Raw genomic sequence first — 24,494 nt, 5'->3', positions numbered from 1 at the left:
TCCATCCTGGGCTCACCTCACTTCTCTCTATTTATCTGGGGACTTCTGCTCTCTGGGCCTCTGCTTTAACAGCTGTTAAGGCTTTGTTCCTTAAATTATAAAAAGGCCCCCAAATATATTATTGACTACAGAGATAAGTGGCAAGGATCTCAGCGAGTCATGAGGTCCTGGAGTTCCCTGTCCTCCTTCTGCAGGAATCCTAGAAAGGGCTTCAGCCATCGGTATGAATTCCAGATGGATTCCCAGTGGAATAAGCCGGAGAGTCCCTGTCTCCTCAAAAAGGCAGATGATGCTGAGCTAGAAATTCACTCCCCACGAGCTGTGAGAGTGGGGAGATGACATGAAAACAACAGGAAGAGGGATGAGGATGGTGATGGTGACGAGGATGGTGACGAGGATGACGTCTGCGCACAGATGTACTCAAGAAGCAGAAACAGCGTCACACAACTGCCCTCCTGGGGTGGGGATATTATCCATCTTGGTTCCTAAACACAAGGAGCCCTGGGTCCCCAGGGTACCATACACGTTGCTATGGACACTGGCACTTTGCAGACAAGCTGAAGTTCATCTCGCACCCGCCACTCTAATAACAAAACCAAAGTGTCGGGAAGGGCATTTCCACCCCAAGATAAGGTTATGGGAACCGCACCTGCACCCCGTAGGCGCAATCTCTGCTGGGCGGGGCAGGGCTGGGGTGACAGATGGCCCAGAGGCAGGGCTGGAATCCCTGCTTCACACCCTCTTAGGTGAGAGGTCTTCGGGGTGACCTGCAGGAAGGGAGCTCCTGGTCTGGCTCTCCTCCTCCAGCAGGGGGCAGCAGAGGCAACAGGAGCATCAGAACTGAGGCTGGGGCTTCCCAGGTGGCGCCTCAGAGGGAATCAGCACTGGGGGTACACTGGGGCCTGAGGGTCAGGCCTGGCAGGAAGTTGGGACTGACCACCTCATCCCCTGACAGCACAAGGACCACGTTGGAGGTTCACATGCACAGTGCCCCCCAGGGCACTGAGGGGACAGGGCACAGTGCATCCCTCTTGTCTCTCTAGGATCCTGCCAGGCCCGCAACCCCGCTGAGCCAACCCAGCAGAATCCACAGGCCGGGATGCTTGGGACAGTTGTCATGTGGTCAGAGACAGGAAGGGGACTGAGATCAAGGCCCAAGGAGGCCAGGTCTGATTTTCAGACATAAGAAGCCAGGGAGGAGGCTGAGTGAGTTGCCCTGGCTGAAAGATTGGTGACTCCCCTCTCAGTGAGGAGCCCCAGGAAGGCGGTAAATTTGCATAAACACAAACCCTCCTGCCCCAAAGCTCTGAGGGAATAAGAGGGACCTTGAAGAGCCCTGCCCTGCTGCGGGGTCTCAGAGCAGAGCTCAGGGCATCTCCACCATGGCCTGGACCCCTCTCCTGCTGTCTCTCCTCTCTCTCTGTACAGGTGCTGCCCCCAGGACTCAGACCCTTGGTTACCCAGACATCAGCCGGGCCCCGAATGTCAGCTCAGCACAGGGGATGCTGTGGAGTGCGTGGTCCTAGGGAATGACACCCTGGTCCCCACCCTCACTCTCCTCTCCTCTCCTGCAGGTTACGTGGCCTCTTCTGCACTGACTCAGCCCTCCGCAGTGTCCGTGTCCTTGGGACAGATGGCTAGGATCACCTGCCAAGGAGGCAGCTTAGGAAGCAGTTATGCTTACTGGTACCAGCAGAAAACTGGGATTTCAAAATTGTAGAATAGATAAACAAGATTATACTGCATAGCACAGGGAAATATACACAAAATGTTATGATAACTCACAGAGAAAAAAATCTGACAATGAGTGTGTATATGTCCATGAATGACTGAAAACTTGTGCTGAACACTGGAATTTGACACAACATTGTACAATGATTATAAATGAATAAATAATGTTAAAAAAAGACTTCTTTAAAAAATAAAATAAAATAAAATAAAATATTTTTTAAAAATTAAAAAAAAAAAAAGGAAGCCAGGCCAGGTCCCTGTGCTGGTCATCTATGATGATAACAGCGGGCACTCAGGGATCCCTGAGTGGTTCTCTGGGTCTGACTCAGGCTACACGGTCACCCTGACCATCAGCGGGACCCAGGTCGAAGATGAAGCTGACTATTACTGTCAGTCTTATGACAGCAGTGCCAATGACCACAGTGACCCAGGCAGATGGGGAAGTGGGACACAAACCCCCTCCATCTCTGTCACCCTCTCTTCCAGCCCCAGGAGGTCTGTAGACAAAGCAGTGACAGATCTGGCTGGGTCCCTATAGATCTGAGCTCCCAGGACGTACTCCCCCCCAGCCCTCCCTCCAGGCAGCTCTAAACATGGTGAATCAGACCTGGTCTTAGGGTGGCTGCACAAGGATGTCCTGGTGTCTGGGCTGTGGAACGAGTAGGGCAAAGTGGGCCTGAATGAGAGGACAGATAGAGGGAGACACGGACCCACTGGTAATGGACCCTCGATTTCTGTGTGTCAGTGACTGGCCACTCACCGGCCCAGTTCTCCTGGACTGATCCCCAGAATCACCCAGCTCATCTGAGCTCCTGAAGCTTTAGGTTCCAATGACAACCTAGGCCCCTGAGCAGATCAAACTAGTGTAGCAGACACTGTGGAGTCTCTCCTTCCGGCTGACACACCTCCCACTGGTGTTGGAGACTCTGCCAGCTCACAGCTATGCCCTCACCAGGTTGGGTCGTTGTTGTAGAGATGGGCTCCCCCAAGGTCCTGCCCCTTCCCTGCGTGTGACTCTGGTCAAGTGATGCCTGACAGCAAGGTTCCAAGTCCTTGCCTCAGTTCAGGATGACATGCAGTGACTCCCTCAGCTGTCACCGCAATGCAGCTGTGACCAGTGGCCTCCCTTGCTTTCTTCCAGGGAGATCACATTCAACCTCGTGCATGCATTTTTCCGAGTGAATTTCCAAGGATCCCAAAAAGAAATGAATCATCTAGAGGGAAGAGTATCAGAGAGGAGATCTGCACAGAGAGGACTCTGCAGCCTGCAAATAGTCCTAACCTTCTGATGAACTCCCAGAAGGGAGGAATCATCCTGAGGTTGAGGAAGGAGCCACCGAAGATGTTGGAGGAAGTTCCGCAGAATCACAAACACATCAGAAGAGGGCTGCTCCCCAGTCAGAGGGGGAAGCTCCAAATTAAGGCCTCAGGGTGACCAGTCAGAAAAACTCACACCAGTCGTGGAGGTAATCAGCCCCAAATGAAAGGCCACCCTGGTTCCACTTAACAAAATGTAGAAGCAAGTGAAGAAAGGATTTGAGTGTCTCCAAGTCACTTTACAGAAACAACCAAAAAACAAAAGAAAAATCAAACATACAGGGAGAAATAAAAAATAACCTGTACCCAGCAAGGAAAATTCACAATACCTGAATCCTACCAAAAATATCCTATAAAGAATCAGGAGAATAAGAGCCATAATAAGTTGAAAAACTAATTAATCGAAGCTTGACCTGGAATTGCCCAGACAGACAAGCTGACAAAAGCAACGTTTATAACTTTATTCCATTTTTTTCTTGAGGTCGAGGAAAGATTGAACATGGTAAGTGGAGACATGAAACATTGAAAAATAATGCAAATTGAACTTCTACAAATGAAACCCACAGCAATTAAGATCAAAATACACTGGGTCAGACTGACAGCACTTAGATGTTGGAAAAGAAAAGATGAGTGAACTTGATGACATAGCAACCGAACCTAAACTCTGCAAATCCAAAAACAGAGAAAGTATGACCCCAAAATTGACCAGGGACATCACCCCGTCTCTAACACACCACTCATGCGGCCTGAGAGAAAGTCTAATGTTAACCTGTTTCCCACATCATTCAAAGGTCTGGAATCGGACTGAAGCTCGGTTGCTGCGGGCAGGACAGGCAAATTCCAAGACTCAGGTGGACTGAGAAAGACTTAGGAGGCCAGCAGGAGGGACTGAGAGTTTCCGCAGGGACAGAGACCCGAGCTCCTGAGGCGACTGGGCACACGGAATTGGGGTGGGTGCTCAGCTCACGCCAGCATGAACCCAGCTTAACTAATTACATGTGAACTGGCTCCAGTTTTGAATAAGGTCCCACCCTCAGGCACTCCCGGTTAGGACTCCAGCTGGTGAGTGTGAGGGGTCCCAGACGCGTGTGTGCACTTTGGGGTGGCCAGAAATTTTTCTCAGTGTCAAATGTCACAACCCCAAAACTGTTCCTTCATCATGTTCCTACTCCTGTTCCAATGCCTGTGCTGTGTAGTAAGTATCCGGATAAGGAATAAGGATGTTAACAGTTATAAGAGGAGCGAACATTCGTGAGTGCTTACTACTTGTCAAGCACCATCAAAGTTCTTCCTATTTACTACCTTCTTGAATCACAAATAATCTGTGAGAAAGCACTCCCTTGACAACCCAGGTCACAGATGGGGAAACTGAGGCGTGCAGGGCTGAGCAGCTTGGTCCAAGTCAGAACAAGAATGTGGCAGCCCGGCAGCACACCAAGTTCTCCCCAGCCCGGAACCCCCGGTCTTCAGCACCTTCCTGCGGCCTCTCACTGTGCTTTCAGCTGAGACATGACATTTTCTAACGTGCAGGAAAGCCCTCTCTCCTATTTCAAACACAAGTGACCGATATTGTGACATTGCCATGCTGCCCTGTTCAATAGAAACTAAATTTGAAGCCCATCTGTCATTTAAAATTTTTTTCAATAGACTCTTTAAAAAAATTAAGAGACGTAGATGCAATTCGTTTCCATGATAGATTTGCCTTAACTCTATGTGTTGAAAATATAATTTTCAATATGAATTAAATGTACAAATATTGAAACATTCTACACTACACTGTCTAAATCTTTGGCACCTGCTGGGTATTTCAGATCGACAGCCTATCTCTCCTGGGTCCATCCGCACTGCATGATCAGCGGCCACCTTGATTGTGGCCACCATATTGGACAGAGCAGTAGAGCTGGATGAGGTTTCCTTGGGGTAAATGTGCCGGCAGCGTATACTCCCCACCACCAGGAGGCGACAGCGGGTCCCAAACTCAGAGGCCTCATTGGAGACGAACTGTTGCCCCACTTTCCACCCAAGTCAGTGTCACTGAGGCCACCCAGAAATGAAGGGATTTATGTGTCCAGAAGGCTTCCTTCTGTAAGAAAAGATAATAAATGCAATCTGACAGATCCAGCTGAGCCATCAAGCACAGTTTTATTATAATGCAAAATGAATAACAATAGTGTGTACATTTTTAAATAAATATTGCTACAAGCATCCCTCTCAGGGGGAAGTTGGCTTCCAAAAACCCCATGACAAGTTATAGTTTGTGCAGAGATCTAGAAGCCAAAGTGGACCATAAGGAATATTTTATTGATGTGGGATACAGAAGAGAGGGTTGGGAAAGGAGGGGCTCAGGGGCCTGAATTGGGGGAGGCAGGGAGTTTGGGGGGACAGGGCGAGGAGGGTAATGAAAGGTCAGGCTCTGAAGTCAGTCCCCTGGGTGGAATATTGACCCACTCATCGCTGTCGGGGGACCCTGGGAACATGGTTGAACCTCCCAATGAAGGTTCCTCCTGATTAGACTGGGGAGAGTTGTGCCTTCAGCAGAGGGCGCTGCTGAGTTATAATGATGCCAGGTGAGGTGGTACAGGAAAATTCACCAAGGGTCTGGCACCTATTAGTAGCTCCAAAGCAGTCATTCTCCTGAACTAGAGACACGTGTAGGATGGGATCCATCCTGGGAGCATCCGGGGCATGGTAGGTTCTGCTTTGGGGACCCTAAGAGGTACAAGTCCCCTGGGCAAGGTCCAGTGCAAGGGGCATGACTGATGTTTCCTTGAAGACTTTTCTCTTGGGGAGAATAACTCTCACTCTGAAACCCTGACTTGGCACTTCCAACCTCGTGGAATTACCAAAGAGAGGTCCCTGGGCTCAGGGCTGAGACAAGAGCAGAGCCACAGGACAGGCAGTAGGGAAAAGATTTGAATTCAATGCTCCTCTCTTCACCAGCTGCGGTTGGGAGAGGAGAGGATAAAACAGGGGCTTGGAGAAGTTGTTCAGTTGGGCATCCTCAGGGCAGAGCTCACACAGTCTCTGCCCACCATGGCCTGGGCTCCCTCCTACCTCCTGCCTCTCCTTTTCTCCACAGTCAGAGTGGCCCAGGTCCCTCGGGGGCCTCCCAAGCCCTCCCCACATGCCGGGTCCTGAAGGTCACCTGTCCAGTCCCAGTGCAGTCAGCCTCATCCCTGCATCTCTGTTCGCAGGTCTCTGTGCTGCGCCTGTGCTGACCCAGGCCCCGTCTGCCTCTGCCTCCCCGGGAACGGCGGTCAGGCTCCCCTGCACCCTGACCAGTGAGCACAGCACACACTATATTCAGTGGTTTCGGCTGAGATCAGGGCAGACTCCTTAGTGTCTGATGAAGGTGACCAGTGTTGGAACAGTCACCAAGGGGGATGGGCTCCCCGGTCGCTTCTCAGGCTCCAGCTCTGGGGCTGACCGCTACCTGACCATCTCCAACATCCAGTCCAAGGACAAGGCTGACTATTACTGTGGAGTCAATTATAAAAGTGATGACAAATTCGGGTAATCCACAGTGACACAGACAATGGGGAAATGAGACCAAAACCTCCTTCTCCATACCCTCTGCCTCATGGGGACCAGGTGGGCTGCTCCCTGTCCCATCTGACCTTGGCCCTGAATTTTGGGCCTCCTCCTTGCAAACCCATCACCCTCACCCTCTCCACAAGACACACCTTGGGAGAGTCAGGCACAGATTAAACTTTAGGTGATTTTGTCAACACAACATTCTGTTTCCTACTCCCCAAGCCTGTGGGAATGATGCTGGTAGAGACTACACAGGCCTAGGGGCACATGATCTTGGGTGCGGGGGCTGGGCTGAGATGACCCCAATCACAAGAGCCATCAGGCCCTATGCTCCAACTGTAGGATCTCTCAGGGAAGGAACATGGATCTTGGGATTTAGAGGTGACAATGAATATCTGACCATCATGTGTCTCAACTCCGGTGCCCATGGAGAAGGGAGGGAGTCCTGTCATGACTGGAGGCTCAGCAGGAAGCATGTGGCCTCAGGGCAGGGAGGACAGGAGACTTCACCCTGAGGTGGGAACAGAGCTATGTCCTTTGAAGAGTCCGGGCATGTTGGGGATCTGTGCAGAACAGACCTGGACAAGGCTGGGCTTGTCCAACTGGGGCAGATTCTCAGCTTGAGGTGGCAAGAATGGCTCCACATCTGCCCACAGGAAATTCCGAGGACTGGTCAGGACCACATGCCCTGGGACATCACTGGGGAGGGAAACAAGGGACGCTGATGTGGAGAATATGGTCGCCCCACCCCAAGTCTCAGCCTGGGGTGACGCAATCAAAAGCATTTGCAAGGGAGATGTGTGGATGTGAGGTTCCTACGCAACATTCCTGGAGTTTGAAAAACAAGCACATTTCATGCACCCAGACCACTGAGTCCGTGGGGAGTATCTGTGTTGACCAATAACTCTGATCCTGGGCCCTGACCTGACCAGGATTGGGTGGGATTTCAGGGCTAGATCCTGAACATCAGCAGGGCCCCCAGTGATGGAAGAAATAGGGAGAGTCTGGGGGCTGCCTGTGGCATGGATGAGGCCAAGGGGGCAGGAGGGGAGGGGTGGTGGGTCTCCCTGGGATGGATGTTCAGGGAGGAGATGGTAGCAGGACTACAGAGGATCATGGGGCTCAGTCCAGCAGGGACATCTGTCACCCAAGACTGGCTGCCCTCTAAGGAGACACAGGTCCATCAGGTAACAAACCCACTGCCATGCGAGTCCCAGCACCTCCACACCCCTGGTGTCTGTGCTGCTAAGAACTGTAAGAAAGTCTGAAGGAGTCTCTGAAAGACACAGGGACAGACTGCAGGGAGTGAGGACACGGATGGGAAAGAGGGTCCAATGAAGATTATTCCCTCTGTGCTTAGATGGAGAGCAGCCAGGGAGGGGGCTGCCAGCAAAGAGCCTTGGCCAGAGAGGGACGGCCAGGGTGGGCTGGGTGGGAGAGCCTTGGAGACCATGGTCCATCTCTGCCCACACCTGCTCCCTCCCTCCCTCCCTGTTCTGGGGAGAGCGTCCTCTGCTTTCTCTGGACTTGCTGTTCACAATCTCTAAGTGAGACTTTGCTCTTGGGAATCATCTTCCACTGTTTCTTTTTTCTTTTTTAAGTTATAATTTACATACACTAAAAATCACAATTTTTAGATACTTTTTGAGTATTTATAAATGCATATAGAGATGTAAGCATCCCACCACCACAACAGACAGCAGCTCAGTCATTCCCGTAACTTCCCCAGGCGCCTATGGATACGGCCTTTCTTCAAGCCCCTCCTCTGGGACCACTGGTCTCCTGTCTGTCCCCAAAGTTGGGTCCTGGTCAGAGCGTCAGAGAAATGCAATCACCCGTGGCCGCCCTTTGATTCTGGCTTCTTTCACACAGTGTGATGCACCTGAGATCCGTCTGTGTTGTTTTACGTGCTAATCGCCCACTGCCTGCCCCTTACTGTGTAAGTTCCACAGCATGGATGCATCACAGTGTGCTTATCCTCCAACGGTTGTAAAATTAGGGTTGGATCGAGAGTCCACACTTTGACAATTTCACATAAAGCCTTTATAATACTTGTTATAGGTGCTTTGTGGGCATAAGTTTTCATTTCACTCAGGGAAACACCTGGGAATGGAATTGATGGCTCCTACGGCAGGTACAGGAGCGCCTGTCTAAGACTCTGGCAAACTATTATCCAGCGTGGGCGCCCAATGTTGCTTTCTGTGGTCCTCAGCCACTGAGGAGAGTTCCCCTTGCTGCCCACCCCCTGAGCTCTCGGCATATTAGGTTGTTACCAAAGTCATTCTCATGCACATCAAGTGGCATCGCATGTTTTTAATTTTCTTTAGTGACTTACACTGGTGAACATAATTTAAGGGCTTATTTGTCAACTTCATATCTTGTTGGTCAAGTGTTTGATCAAACCATTGCCCAAAGTTCAAGCTCAGAGTTTCCCAGTATTATGTGTACTAATTTGTGAGTGTGTATGTGTGTGTGTGTGTGTGTGTGTGTTGAGTCCTGTGTGATATTATCATGTATGTAGGTTCACATCTAGCAGAGAGGTCAAGAAATAACTCAGTTCCACTACCTCAAGGACCCTCGTGTTTTACCTTAATAACAATACCGACTTCCTCTCTCCCGTGCCCCCTCCCTGCCCCTAACCCTTGCAACCACTACCTAGTTCTTCATTTCTAATTTTGGTCAGAAGTTCTACAAAGAAATAAGAATTAGACTCAGAGAATGAAGGCTTTTGGAATTGGCATCTTTCACTCCACATAACCCCATGCAGATTTCTCAAAACTGCCGTGTGCTCTAAGACTCCCTCCTTCTCAGGCTGAGTCCTGTTCAGATATTCAGGTACAGCGTCTGGGACCCAGCCTCCCTCTGCAGGACATCGGGTCGGTCTCCCTTGGGGGCTACTGGGTGGAAGTTACTCTGAACACCCGTGCACAGGGCTCACTGGGAACAGTAGCTTTCACTTCTTGAGCTAAAGTGACAGGAGAGCAGTTGCTGGATCATAGGGACCCAACTGCAGTTTACGATTTGAAGACGCTGCCACTGTTCCCAAAGAACTGGTCCAGTCCACATCCCACCAGTGTCGCAGGAGGGACCCGGTTGTCCATGGCCCTGCAGTGTCCGGGCTGTCACCACGTTTCACTTTACTCATGCTGATGGGTGTGCAGTTGTTCCGCACGCTGCTGCGCCGGCATTACTCTCACGTCAACTGATACCCATCTTTCCATGGGCTGGTTCCCGTCTCTGCATCCTCTTCCATGAAATACTTGCTCTTAACCTTTGCTCATTCTTTAAACAGACTCTGTCAGTTAATTCTTACCATTAAGTTTTGAGAATAATCTAAACACTAGCTGTGTGTTGGATATGTGGTTTGCAAAGTTTTCTATGTGTCTATAACTTATTTATTTTATCCTCATTTAAAATATTTGAAACCCAAAACATTCTAGTTTGGGTGAGATTCAAATTCTCAAACTTTCCTATTACAAACTCTGCTTCCGGTGTCATGAAAGGATTCCTGAATCACCCCACATCCTGGTGATCTTCTTCTGTGGATTCCTCTAAAACAGGCACCATGACATAAACAACCCAAATGTGCCTCAGAAGAAAAAAGATCAACTTCACTGTGTCCAATGTTGAAATAATGGCCTCTCACAGCAGCATGGTGACCTCTGTCCCCACAGCACCTGCTATGAGCACTGCCCAGCCCATCCTGTGATGCCCGCAGCACTAGACAGGATGACGGTGTCACCCAGGCCCAGAGGGCAAGCCCAGGCCCAGACTGAGGTGCGCCTCTCTCTGCTGGGGGCAGGGGGCAGCACTTCCTCACTCAGCACCAGAGACACTTCTGGGACCTGGGCCCGGGCCTGGGAGTGGGGCCTCTAGTGACATCCTCCATTGAGCCCAAGTGCTCTCTGCTCAGCAGGGAGATGATCACCAGGGCCACAGGGCCAGGAAGTAGATTTGCATAAGGATGTCCCTTCTGAGGATAAGAGAGTCCTTGAGACCCCACCCCCAGCTGTGGGCTCAGAGGCAGAGCTCAGGGCGCCTCCACCATGGCCTGGAACCCACTCCTGCTCCCGCTCCTTTCTCTCTGCACAGGTCCTGCCCCCAGGGCTCAGCCCCCAGGGTAACCAGGGATCAGCTGGGCCCTCAACATCAGCTCAGCAATAGGATGCTGAAGGGTGCATGGTCCTAAGGAATGAGAACCTGGTCCTCACCACAAATCTCCTCTCCTCTCCGGCAGGTTATGTGGCCTCTTCTGCACTGACTCAGCCCTCTGCAGTGTCCGTGTCCTTGGGAGAGACGGCCAGGATCACCTGCCAAGGAGGCAACTTTGGAAGCTATTATGCTAGCTGGTACCAGCAGAAGCCAGGGCAGGCCCCTGTGCTGGTCATATACAAAGATAGTGAACGGCCCTCAGGGATCCCTGAGCGGTTCTCTGGCTCCAGCTCTGGGGGCACAGCCACCCTGACCATCAGCGGGGCCCAGGCCGAGGACGAGGCCGACTATTACTGTCAGTCAGGAAGCAGCAGTGCTAATGCTCACAGTGACACAGGCAGATGGGGAAGTGGGACAAAAACCCCCTCCATCTGTGTCACCCTCTCCTCCAGCCCCAGGAGGCCTGTGGACAAAGCAGTGACAGGTCTGGCCTGGTTCCCCCAGGTCTGAGTCTTCCAGGCTGCCCTCAACTTGCCCTCCAAGCAGCTCTGCACACGGTGGATCAGGGGTGAAACATGGCCTGGCTGGACCAGTGTTTCCTGGGGTTGGCTGAACAGGATAAGAATAGGGGACAGAGGTTCCAAATGGAAGAACAAACCGAGAGACATATCTTACCAGGGTAATTACCTCGGCATTTCCTTAAGTGGTCACCAGATTATCCAGCATTCGACCCCAGAATCTGTCCGCTCGTCTGAGCTGTTGAACAGCCAGCGCCTTTCACGTACACCTGGAACTCTGAGTCCACGTTGATTAGCTGGGTTTAACAGTAACCCTGATCCTTTGCCTTGACTTGACTGGGATCGGGTTTGATTTCAGGGCTGGATCCTGAACCTCAGCAGGGCCCCCAGTGATGGGGGCTGACAGAGAGACTCCACGAGCTGCCTGTGGTCTGGATGGGTCCACGGGGGCAGGAAGGGAAGGGTCACTGGTCTCCCGGGAACGATGGATGTGGGACGGGGGCAGGAAGGGAAGGGTCACTGGTCTCCCGGGAAGGATGGATGGGGGATGGGAGCAGGAGTAGAGAGTATCCTAGGGTTCAGTCCAGCAGGGACCTCTCTCACCCTAGTCTGACTGGACTCTCACGGGAAACAGGACCAACCCATCCCTTCCCCCACTCCAGGAAAGGGTTGTTCTTTCCAAGGGTTTGCAGTGACTTTGTCCCAAACATGCCCCTGCAGGTCCTCTCATGGGGCTTCTCCTGCCCCCTTACACTGGAGGGAAGGAGCCAGGAAAACTGTGTGGAATAAATCCACCACCATGATAGTCCCACCACCTACACATCACCAGGACATGTGATGTTCATACTGGAAGAAAGTCTGCAGAAGTGTGTGATGGACAGACAAAGGGACAGAGTGCAGGGAATGGGACACTGATGGAAAAATGGGACCAGTGAAGACTGTTCCATCTGTGCTTAGATAGTGGCCAGCCAGGGAGGGGACAGCCTGTACAGAGGCTTGGCCACAGAGGATGGCTAGAGTGGGCTGGCGAGGACAGCCTCGAAGCCATGGTCCCTCTCTGCCCACACCTGATCCCTCCCTCCCTGTTCTGGGGAGAGTGTCCTCTGCTTTCTCAAGACTTGTTCACAGTCTTTAAGTGAGACTTTGCTCCTTGGAATCTTCTTCCACTTTTTCTTCTTTTCTAAGTTATAATTTACATACACTAAAAAATCACAACATTTAGAAACATTTTGTGAGTATTTATAAATGCATATAGAGATGTAAGCATCCCGCCACCTCAGCAGACAGCAGCTCAGTCATTCCCATAGCTGCCCCAGGTGCTTTTGGGGGCAGCCCTTCCTCCAGCCCCGCCTCTGGGACTGCTGGTCTGATGTCTGTCCCTCCAGTTGGGTCTTCAGTGTGTGTGTGTGAGGGTTATCACCCTGACATAAAATCTTTTTCCACCACTGTTACCTTTAAGGTTGAAGTAAAATTATGGCTGCGTGTCTCTCAGACCTGGCTCTGGTAGGATTGGCCTATATCTCTTGCCCTGGTCCCGGGACCTCATTCTCTCCAGGACCCCTTTCCTGCCAAGGCACTGTCATCCTGAAACCTTTCTCAAGCACATAGGACTGTCCCTGGCCCTGAGCTGACTGGGGACACCAGGGTAGAACATCTAGGAACTGCCCCAGGAGCTCTCGGCAGAGGCAGAACAGGGCAGCTTCTTAATGCCTCCACAAACACCAGGTGCGCTTGGCAAGGCAGGATTTTGAGTCAGACTCTGATGCTCACGTGTGACCAAGGTCTGACATGGAGCAGGGCAAAAGGGGGAAGTTTTCTCATTTGTTCACGGACTCCATCCACCCACCAAGCCCGTGGGTCACTGAGGGTGAGACTGATGGAAGGGGCCTCTGGGGGCCCAGGGAATCCCTGGGGCCCAATGCAGGTCAGCGGTAGGGGCAAATGTCTGGAATCACTGAGCTTACAGACAGCCCCTTTGTCTCCGCAAGACCTGGGGCTGTCCCAGGGGCAACCATAGCTTCTGGGCCTTGGGCAGTGGGTGTGAGGAGACGACCTCCCCAGCCCACAAGGTGTGAGGATCCCGAGCCTGAGGCTGGAGTGGGCCGAGCACTACAGTGGGGAGAAAAATGGACTGGGTCAGGGGCTCCCCCGTACCCTCCATGATGTCTGCTACATCGCCCACCCCCTGTTACTTTTCAGTACCGGGCCCATCTCCAAGGTCAGGGATCTGAGTGTGTTGTGAAGGCCAGGCCTCAGCTCGGGGCCTGGCAGCCTGGGGTTCTTCCAAAGCTGCTCCATGAGTTTGGTCAGACCACGATCACCACCATCAGTTTCAGGTCTTCCGCCCCCTCACCTCCATCAGTGTCCCGATCTGTGGATGGTCTGGGATTTCATCCTGCCTGCAGGATAATGGCCGGCGTGTTTTGCTCCAGAGGGAGACACTGCCTTTACTTTCCAGTGTTGTTCTTTAACACAAACATCCTTGAGAAGATGGTCTAAACAGTGGCGACCCGTTCCTTTGCTTGTGAGACCCGTAGACAGTGGTCCTCATCCCCGTGAGAGAAATGAAGTCCCGGCTGTTGGCCTGTGACTGTGTGCCATGAAAGGGACTGGGCTGATTTCCACCAGGTGTAGCAGGAGAGTCAAACACACTGGCCAGACGACTCTTAAAGGGACCTCCCAGGAAAGCCACTTTCGAAGGCCCGGGGTAGGGGTCCTCTTTCACAGTTGCTGAAGCAAAAACCAGGAGGGCTGCACCGCTGGACTCCAGTGCACATATAAGAGCTCCTGGGGACAAAAAGCAACTGCAAAGCGAGAGGGCAGGTGCTGGCCATGACAAGCAGGAATGTGCAGCCTGCAGCCCTGAGTCTTTCCTACCCTGGCAGCGTGACAGCACTGGGACCCAGACAGAGGCCACAACCTCAAAGAATGCCCTGGAGATGTGGGAGAGCCTGGCCTCTTGACAGTGTTGCATCGAGAATGTTCAGAATCTGCTTGAACATCAGTGTCCTCATCTTCTAACGGGAGAGAAAATTCAGCTCATCGGGCGGTTGGCTCCGCTGTCAGTGCTGGATGCGCAGCACCCACTCATCACTGCATCACTGTATCCTGTATTGTATTCCTGGGCTTCAAAACAGACCCCAACTGAGCACACATGTGATCTCCTTATTCCTCGTGGCCTCCCTGTGGCAAAGGAACTGCCCCCATTTTACAGATAATGAAACTGAGGCCCGGAGGTGACCTAGGTCTCGCTTCTTTCAACATCACTCCTTGAACAAGTGGTAGAGGACCCCCTCCCCACAAACCCCTGCCTGGTTGAGGAGCTGAGTGAGGAGCTGACCAGGGGGTGCTGGCCAGCCTTGGCCAACCCGGCCAAGGAAGGGCAGTCTCTACTGGGCAGAGTGGAGGCTGCAGGGATCCAGCCCGGGGGACTGGTCACAAGAGAAGCCCCAGCCCACTGAACTCAGGCCTCAGCAACTCCTGTACTGTTGGGCACTTGGTCACCCTCCACGGACTGGCTGGGCCCCTCGGAGCTGCTCTACAGCTGGAGATGCCCTTGTGGAACAAAGACATCAGTGGGGCAGGTGTGCGGATCCCGGGACCTGGACGGCAGGGCTGGGGGCGGGCTTTGGTGTGATAATTGAGCCCTGGATCCCCACCACAGCGGAGCAGTTAGCACATGCCACTCTGGGATAGGGCCCCCAAGAGTAAGGGCTGTGGGCCCTGGAGGGGGCCGGGTGCCAGTGCCAGGACAGAAAAAGCCCAGGCAGAGGAGGGGCCACGTGGCTGGGGCACACTGGGACAGCCACTGTTGGCAAGAGAAACCAGGGGCACTTGCTGGCCTCCCTCCAGCTGGGCTGGAGTTGCCTTTGACCCTGAGGGCCAAAGAGGACACGACAGGTCAACTTGTCCGTCAGGTTTCCAGGGGGCAGAGCCCTGGCCCCGGGCGGCACTGGCCTGTAACACTGCTGGCCTGTTGTTCGCCCCTGGCCGGCTGCCCCCATCGGCAGCACCATGGCGAGCGGGGCCTCGGCACGGAGCTCATCCAGCCTGCAGCGCCTGGGATAAAGGTAAGGGGCAGAGCGAGCTGTGGTGCAGGGGGAGAGGGGTTTCCTTTGAGGACATCCAGGGATGGATGACCAGAGGGGAGAGCAGTGAGAAAGGAAATCAGCAGGAGAGAAGGGGCCTGAGCAGACACTGGCTTTCTTTAAAGTGTTGATATTTTGTCAAGTGTGGATTTGTTTGCATTGATTTTTATTAGTTACCATTGATTTGAAAGATTATTTATTTCAATGACTGAGTTTTGGGGGCACCCCTTAAATTTGGCCCCCAAGCCCAGTGCCTCACTTGCCCCGCCCCAGTCCTCTGAGCATGTGAGAAGCAGGGAGGCAGGGCCAGGACCTCCCCAGCAGGCACTGATTCTTTTTGGGGCAGCGGCCCCACAATGCAGATCCTGCTTTCATCCCCATCGTTCAGACAGGAATAGAGGTCCAAACAGGTGAGGTGACCTGCCCAACGTCACATAGCACGTGGATGCAGACACAGGACTGTAAGATGCCAAGAGTTAACAGACACCACTGTGTCCTCTGTTTTAATAAAATGATCCAAGATAGCGGCCAGTCTGCAAGGCATCCAGAGAAGGCAGCCAAGGCTTGGCTCAGATTCCCCCACGGAGCTCAGCTCCTCAGCATGGCTCTTAAAAGTTTCCTGGGTCCAGGCCTGACCCAAGCAGGGCTGCTCCAGGCACAGGACCATTGGGCCATTTTAGGAAGAGTAAGATGGGAGGGGGGTGCCTGCGCTGGTCTTGCAGACCCAGGGCTCTGACCTGTGATGGGAGCTCCAGGTGAAGGGAGCTGCATGGGCTGAGGAGGAGAGTGGAGTGCACAGGCCGGCAGGGAGCACCCAGTTTCGTGAGGTTGGCAAAGACCTCGGGGGTCCTTTATGCTGGGGTCCAGGTGTCATGGAGGGATTTAAGTTGGGGACTCTCAGAATCACATCCGTGTTTTGGCAGCAGATCAGAGACTGGTGTGAGGCCAGATTAGAGGATGGAGGAGTGGCTGGTCCAAGGTGACCAGGTACCAAGATCTCCGATGGAATCAGCAAGTGGATTTAAAGTGGCGGTGCCCAAGGGCTGACGGGAGGAACAGGCACTGACCTGGACTGTCTATACAAGTCGAAAGCATACAACTTTTTTTCCAAAATGCAGCAAGTCATTTTTTAAAAAGCGTATTTACTTAAATTGTGTAATTTACCAAGACGTAAGCAGAGGCTTCCAGACCAGAAATTCGACATTATTAATGACGGGAGAAAAATGGAAATAACCCAAATATCCAGCAGGACAGGTGGGCTAAATACACATGGACTCTTACACAAACCTCCAAAATCATGTTTCTGAAATTGGGTTTTTAAAGTACGTGTGCATTTTCAAAAGCCGATCAGAAAATACAGAAAAATTTCAGCAGCATGTCTCTGGCTGGTTGGAATCTACCTAGTGTTAATTTTTGCTTTCTTTTTCTATAGTTATGAAAATGTTCACAAGAAAATATATTTCATTTTTATCTTCTGAAATAATTTTCAATACAAGAGTACTATGTGCTTTTAAACAAAGATTATGCACAAAAGTGTATAAAACAGCATTTGCTGTTACCATCTCCCTACATCCTACCCGTGTTGGGATTTTATTTTTCCAACACGGAGTCATAATCTGTACAGTAGCCTGCAGTTAGCTTTCAAACAATCTGTTGACATTTTCTCCATCAGTCCACAAGAATTTCATCATGGCTTTGTCAGACTTCATAGTTTGGGTGAACCAGCATGTCTCTAGTCATTCCCCAAGTAATGGACATTTAGGTTGTTTCCTCTTAAAAATATTAATTCAAACAGGTGCTACAGTGGAAACCGCCGCACATGTGCATGTGCTGTGTACGTGCGTGAAGTGCACTTAAGTGTCTCCATAGGAACGATGCCTAAACGCGGGATTGCTGGGTCAGAGAGAACACGCTTTGGAATGTTCACAGGCAGCACCAGTGATCCTCCCTAAAGTCTGCTCCATCTTCCACTCACTAGAGGGATTGACAGTGCCTGTTCCTCTCCATCCTTCCCAACAACGTGGCAGGGCTGATCCTTTTGTTATTTTGCGCATCTGATGAGCAAAAATGAGGACAAATATGTTTGTTGTTTATTTGTTTGATCATTCGTGAAACTTATTTTCGTTTCATATTTTTATTGGTGATTTTATTTCTTCTGTGAATTTACCGGTCATAATTTTGCCTTTTTTTTTTTCATTCGATTGGATGTATATTTTTAAGTCTGATAGAAACTCTTTATCTGATTGGGATATAACCCCTCTTTAAGAACGTGTGGCATAAATATTATTCCCTGATCTGTTTTATGCCTTTCTTGGTGAAGTCTACACCATAAAGCCTTTTGAATTTTCACAGGTCAGGTTGGCTCTTTCTGTGATCGGTCGCAAACAGAGGAAAGGCATCTTTATTTCGATTTTCTTTTCCATTTTATTCTGACACATTCACTGCTCTGCTGTGTGTTTTATCTCTGCCTGGATTTCACTTTTGCATAGGCAGGAATATAACCTTATATATTTTCCAAATGAAGAGACAATCTCGTGGATTTGTTGAATATAAACACAATTTTTATCAAACCCTAAATCATTGACATATCACATCCTCTCTGTGATTCTGTTGATCTAATTGATCAGTTCCCATGTCCGTTCTACCCCATTTTAATGATTTTTGCTTGACAGTGTATTTTGGTACCTGGCAGAGAACGACCCTGTCATTATTACTGATTCAAAATATTTGCATCTGTTGTCTGTCATTATTGTCACTGTTCGACTTTGGAATCAGTTTACTAATTTTTAAAAATTATCCCTTTGGTGCTGTGTTAGTAATTTCATAGAATAGATGGGCCCTTTGTGGAGAATTGATGTCTTTCTCTATTGTGTGCCTTAGTCAAGGTGCATTAGGTTTTATCCATGCGAATGTTGCACATTTTGTGTTAAGTTTTTTCCTAGGGGTTTTAAGAGAATTTCTATTGAAGTTGTAAATGTTTCACCAGTTTCCTATCCTGGATAGTTATGTCCTGTGTCAGACGAAACCTGACTTTTTGTTATCATCCTTGTATGGTCATTTTTCTTAACACTCATATTATTTCCAATTCTACTCCTCCTGAGTGTCTTGGGATAATTTTACTTAAGTACACTAACCCATTATCTTCAAAGAGCAACTTTATCTCATTATTCCTAACACTCCTACCCCCTCATCTCATTCCGTTGGCTCAAATCTGTGGAATATCTTGACTAGTGGAAAGTAATTATGGGAACCCAGGAATTTAAAGCAGTTTTACCTCTAAGTGGGAACTTTTCTAAAAGTTTTGCAAGACATCCTTTATCACATTGAAGATGTTTCTTTAGATTATCAACTTAATACAATGCTGGCTATTTCTTTTCTTTAAATCAGAAACATTGTTTCAAATGCTCCAACAAAAAGACGCAGTGGCAGACTGGTTAATAAAGCAAGAACCTTCTATATGGTGCATACAAGAGACCCAGTTAAGTGAGAAGGACACATATAGATTGAGAGTGAAAGGATGGAAAAGGATATTCCAAGCAAATGGTAAAGCCAAAAAAGCAGGTATAGCAGTACTCATTTTGGACAAAATAGGCATTAACATAATGCCCATAAAGAAAAAAGAAAGAATGGCATCTTATAATGATTAAAAGAGTAATAAAAGATGAGAATATTACACTCATTAATATATATGCACTCACAATTGGAGCACCTAAGTAATTAAAACAATTACTAAGAGAGATAAACGGGCAAACTGATGAGACTAATATCATTGTGAGAGATATTAACACCATATTAACATGACTAGACAGATCTTCCAGGGAAGGTAAATAAGACAACAAAGAAATTTAATGATACAATAGAAAAATTAGAGTTGGTAGATATTTTAAGAGCATTACACACCCCCAAAAATAAGATATACATTCTTTTCAAGTGCACAAGGAACATTTTCTAGGATTGATCATGTACTTGGGCACAAAAGAAGCCACAACAATTTTAAGAAGATAGAAATTATCTCAAGTATCTTTACTGATCACAACGCCATGAAACTAGAAATCAATTACAGAGAAACAAAGGAGAAAAAAGGAAAGTATGGAGATTAGAAAACATGCTATTAAAAAACCAATGGGTCAATGATGAAATAAAAGCTGAAATTAAAAAATACCTTGAGAGAAATGAAAAGTTAAAACACAACCACACATAATTTATGGGATGCAGCAAAGGCAGTACTAAGAGGGAAGTTAATAGTGATACAGACCTTCCTCAAGAAACAACAATGTCAAATAAAAAATCTAACCCACCAGCTAAAAGAATTAGAAACAGAAGAGCAGAAAAATCCAAAAGGCAGCAGAAAGAAGGAAATAATAGAGATCAGGGAGGAAATAAATTAGATAGAGAGTAAGAAAACAATAGCAAAATCAACCAAAGCAAAACCTGGTATTTTGAAAAAGTAAATAAAGACGACAAACCTCTGGACAAATTCACAAAGAAGAAAAAACAGAGACCACAAATAAGAAAATAAGAAAAGAAAATGGGGAAATTACAACAAATAACAGAAATACAGAATAGCATACAAGAATATTATGAAAAACTATATGGAACCAAAATGGATAACTGAGAAGAAACATACAGTCCACCAAGACTGAATCAAGATGAAACTGACCACTTGAACAATCGATCACTAGAAGTGAAATCGAATTAGCAATACAAATATCCGTACAAATAAAAGTCCACGACTGGTCGGCTACACAGCGGAGTTCTACCAAACATACAAAGAAGAACTCATACCAGTCCTTCTCAAACTCTTCCAGAAGACTGAAAAGGCGGGAATACTCCCAAACTCATTCTATGAAGCCACCATCACCCTGATACCAAAAACAGGCAAAGAAACAACCAAAAAAGAGAATTACAAACCAATATCACTGATGATAAATCCTTACCAAAATGTTAGCAAATAGTATCTAAAAGCACATAAAAAAGATTACACATCATGATTAAGAGGGGTTCATCCCAGGGACACAAGGGTGGTTCAACATACACAAGTCAATCAATGCAATCATCAAATAAACAAGAGAAAGGACAAAAACCACATGACCATCTCAATAGATGCAGAAAAAACATCTGATAAAATTCAACACCCATTTATGATAAAAACTCTCACCAAAGTGAGTATAGAGGGAACATATCTCAACATAGTAAAAGCTATATATGACAAGCCTACAGCCAGTATAGTACTCAATGGTGAAAACCTAAAAATCTTCACACTAAAATCTGGGACAAGACAAGGCTGCCCACTATCACCACTCCTATTCAACATAGTCTTGGAAGTCCTAGCCACAGCAATCAGGCAAGAGAGAGGAATAAAAGGGATCCAAATTGGAAAAGAACAGGTAAAAGTGTTACTATATGCCGATGACATGATACTATATATAGAAAACCTTCAGAGGTCCACAAAAAAAATACTAAAGCTGATTGAAGAATTCAGGAAGGTAACAGATTATAAGATTAACATTCAAAAATCAGTTGCATTTCTTTACACTAACAATGAATCAACAGCAAAAAGAAAGTAAAGAAACAATCCCCTTTAAAATAGCACCCAAACTAATAAAATACCTAGGAATAAATCTAACCAAGGAGGTGAAAGTATTATGCACAGAAAACTGTAAACCATTGATGAAGGAAATTGAAGAAGACTTAAAGAAATGGAAAGATATCCCATGCTCCTGGATTGGAAGAACCAATATTGTTAAAATGGTCACACTGCCCAAGGCAATCTACAGATTTAATGCAATCCCTATCAAATTACCCAGGACATACTTCACAGAACTAGAACAAATCATAATAAAATTTATATGGAACCACAAAAGACGGAGAATTACCAAAGCATGACTGAAAAAAACAAAGAGGTGGGAGGCATAACACTCCCAGACTTCAGACAATACTATAGAGCTACAGTAATTAAAACAGCATGGTACTGATACAAAAATAGACATTTGGACCAATGGAACAGAATACACAGCCCAGAAACGAACCCACAAACTTTTGGTCAACTAAACTTTGACAAAGGAGGCAAGAATATACAAAGGAATAAAGACAGTCTCCTCAGCAAATGGTGTTGGCAAAACTGGACAGCAGCATATAAAGCAATGAAGCTAGAACACTCCCTTACACCATACACAAAAATAAACTCAAAATGGATCAAAGACTTAAACATAAGACAAGATACAATAAACCTCCTAGAAGAAAATATAGGCAAAATATTATCTCACAAACATCTCAAAAATGTTCTCCTCGGGCACTCTAGCCAAGCAATAGAAATAAAAGCAAGAACAAAGAAATGGGACCTAATTAAACTTACAAGCTTCTGCACAGAAAAGGAAACCATAAGTAAAACAAAATGACAACCTACAAATTGGGAGAATATTCTTGCAAATGAAACCGACAAAGGCTTGATCTCCAGAATATGTAAGTAGCACATATGACTTAATAAGGAAAAAACAAACAACCCAATCCAAAAATGGGCAGAAGACCTAAACAAGCAATTCTCCAAGGAAGGAATACAAATGATCAATAGGTTCATGAATAAAATGCTTAATATCACTAATTATCAGGGAATTGCAAATTAAAACTACAATGAGTTATCACCTCACACACTGAGAATGGCCATCATTCCAAAGTCTACAAGTGACAAATGCTGGAGAGGCTGTGGAGAAAAGGGAACCCTCCTACACTGCTGGTGGGAATGCAGTTTGGTGTAGCCACTGTGGAAAACAGTATGGAGATTCTTCAAAAGACTAGTATTACACTTACCATCTGACCCAGGAATACCGCTCCTGGGCATATATCCAGAAGGACCCAACTTCAAAAAAGCACTCACACCCCAATGTTCATAGCAGCACTATGTACAATAGGCAAGACATGGAAACAGCCTAAATGTCCATCAACAGATGACTGGATAAAGAAGAGGTGGTATGAGTATACAGTGGAGTAGTATTCAGCCATAAAATATGACAACATATTGCCATTTGCAGCAACGTGGATGCTCCTGGAGAATGTCATTCCAAGTGAAGTAAGCCAGAAAGAGAAAGAAAAATACAATATGACACCTCTCTTATATGGAATCTACAAAAAAAAAAAAAAAAAAAACAAAAAAAAGAACATAAATACAAAACAGAAACAGACTCATAGATATAGAATACAAACTTGTGGTTGCTGGGTGTTGGGGGTGTGAAGGGTAAGACTGGGAGTTCAAAATTTATAGATACTGACAGGAATGTGTAGAATAGATAAACAAGACTATACTGTATAGCACAGGGAAATATATACAAGATCTTGTGGTAGCTCACAGCAAAAAAATAAATGTGACAATGAATATATTTATGTTCATGTGCAACTAAAAAATTGTTCTCTACACTGAAATTTGACACAACATTGTAAAATGACTATAACTCAATAAAAAATGTTTTAAAAAACACAAAGCAAACAATAAAAGAAAAAAGAAAGAAACAAGGGTTGAATTTACACTGCTAGTCTAGTAATTTTATGTCCAAAAGCTTACGTGCCTACCTTAAATACAGCCATGACCAAATCATCCTGCTGCTGAGATGAAAAGAGCTGGTCCCAGGTAATGTCAACTTAGAAAACTATGTTGGGAGAGAAAACCAGATTTGGCAAAGCCTGAGATTCTTCTCATCATAAACCCTTAGAGCATGACTGGGGTGTTTTCTTTCCTTTCTCTGTGTCTTTTAGTGACATTTTTGTGTTACAGTTGGATAGCTCAGACAGAGGGTGATTCAGTGAGGGCAAAACATTTAGCGATAACACCAGGCTTCTGGCCTGGGGAGACACCTACTGATGTGAGGATGAGGAGAGAGAGTTAACTTCCCAGGGAAATTGAGGAGTCCAGATGGGGAATGTTGAGTCTGTGGTGTCTGTAGGGCATTTATGCAGAGATGCGTTCAGAAGGCAAAATGAGTGTAAAAGTAGAGCTAAAAAGAGGTGTCAGGACTGGAAATAGGGATTCAAGACCCCTGGGCAGTTGTCAGAGAGCACAGTGTGCATCAGAGGAGGAGACAATTGGAGAGCACAGTAAACTGGGAAGGGACCTCAGACTTGACTGGGTTGGGGATTTTGGTGGCCTTGACCTGAGAAGTGTCAGGGAGAGATGTGGGTGTGAGGGAGGGGGCTCTTCACACTCTGTCCCAGAGCGTGAAACAGTGCCTGGCAGATCGATGCGTGGGAGCCAAGTTTGGACAGATGGACAGACGATGGGTAGATGATGGATAGATAGATGGATGATGGATGGGTGGATGCTGAACGGATTATGGAAGGATCATGAATAATGGATAGATGGATGGATGAGGGATGATGGATAATCAATGGATGGATGTAGGAAAGATGGATGGATGTTGGATGGATGGATGCTGAATGGATGATGGAGGGATGATGGATAATGGATGGATCATGGATGATGATGGATGGAAAGTCGGAAACACAGTGATCTGAGAGATCAAAGAAGGCTTCACGAAAGAGGTGGAACTGAACTGTGTCTCAGCAGCTTGAGACAATGGAGCAGGGCATCCCCACATGGGAGCACCAGTAGTCAGGAATGACTTGGTGTCCACAGGCCCAGGAAGGAAGCCACCTGGCTGGACTGTGAGAAAGTGTTATTCAGGAACACTCAGAGGCGCTAAAATGAGGCCAGGAGTGTTCGGGCAGGTCCGAGCCAGGTCAGGACTCCCTCTGCCACACCACATGTCCACCTGGCGGCAAGTGGTCCTCACATTTCTGACCCCCATGCCCTGGCACCTCCAGAGGGGACAGGTTCTCAGAGCCGCCACCCCATTTCCAGCGCAAATTGGCCAGCTGACAAGCTCCATTGATAAAGCAAAACATTCATTGGACCTTTATGATTGAGGTGGGGAGCCCCATAAAAAAGACTAGCAGGACCCCCAGGTGGGGCAACTACTCTCCTGCCAGCACCATCAAATTCCCTGGCCCAGCTTGATTATCTCACTTTTGCCTCTGAAATGGCTTATTTCCAGGAAAGTATAACTTACACCTAAAATTTTATTGGTTCCCTGAGCTAACTCCTGATTGGTCCATTTCTAGTAGTTCATTTGCATTAACTCACTCCTGATTGGTTATTTCTCTCACT

General features: G+C 47.8%; 2 protein-coding genes and 1 gene segment (V, D, J or C); all 3 read left to right on the top strand.

Annotated features, from left to right (window-relative positions):
• Positions 1-24,494, top strand: part of LOC116149956 (immunoglobulin lambda-1 light chain-like) — a 151,152-nt gene that overhangs the window by 55,446 nt on the left and 71,212 nt on the right. The gene's annotated exons all lie outside the window — the stretch shown is intronic.
• The window catches only part of LOC116149951 (immunoglobulin lambda variable 1-40), a 269,579-nt gene that overhangs the window by 179,284 nt on the left and 65,801 nt on the right, over positions 1-24,494 (top strand). The gene's annotated exons all lie outside the window — the stretch shown is intronic.
• LOC135319709 (immunoglobulin lambda variable 3-25-like) lies at positions 1,354-2,269 on the top strand. The segment is given in 3 exon segments: positions 1,354-1,428; positions 1,575-1,717; positions 1,976-2,269. Coding segments are annotated over 3 exon segments (483 nt in total).

Source organism: Camelus dromedarius, chromosome 31 (assembly GCF_036321535.1).
Source record: "Camelus dromedarius isolate mCamDro1 chromosome 31, mCamDro1.pat, whole genome shotgun sequence".
In the NCBI taxonomy this organism is placed as follows: Eukaryota; Metazoa; Chordata; class Mammalia; order Artiodactyla; family Camelidae; genus Camelus; species Camelus dromedarius.
Note: the sequence above shows the minus strand (reverse complement) of the source record. Positions and strands in the feature narration are given on the sequence as shown.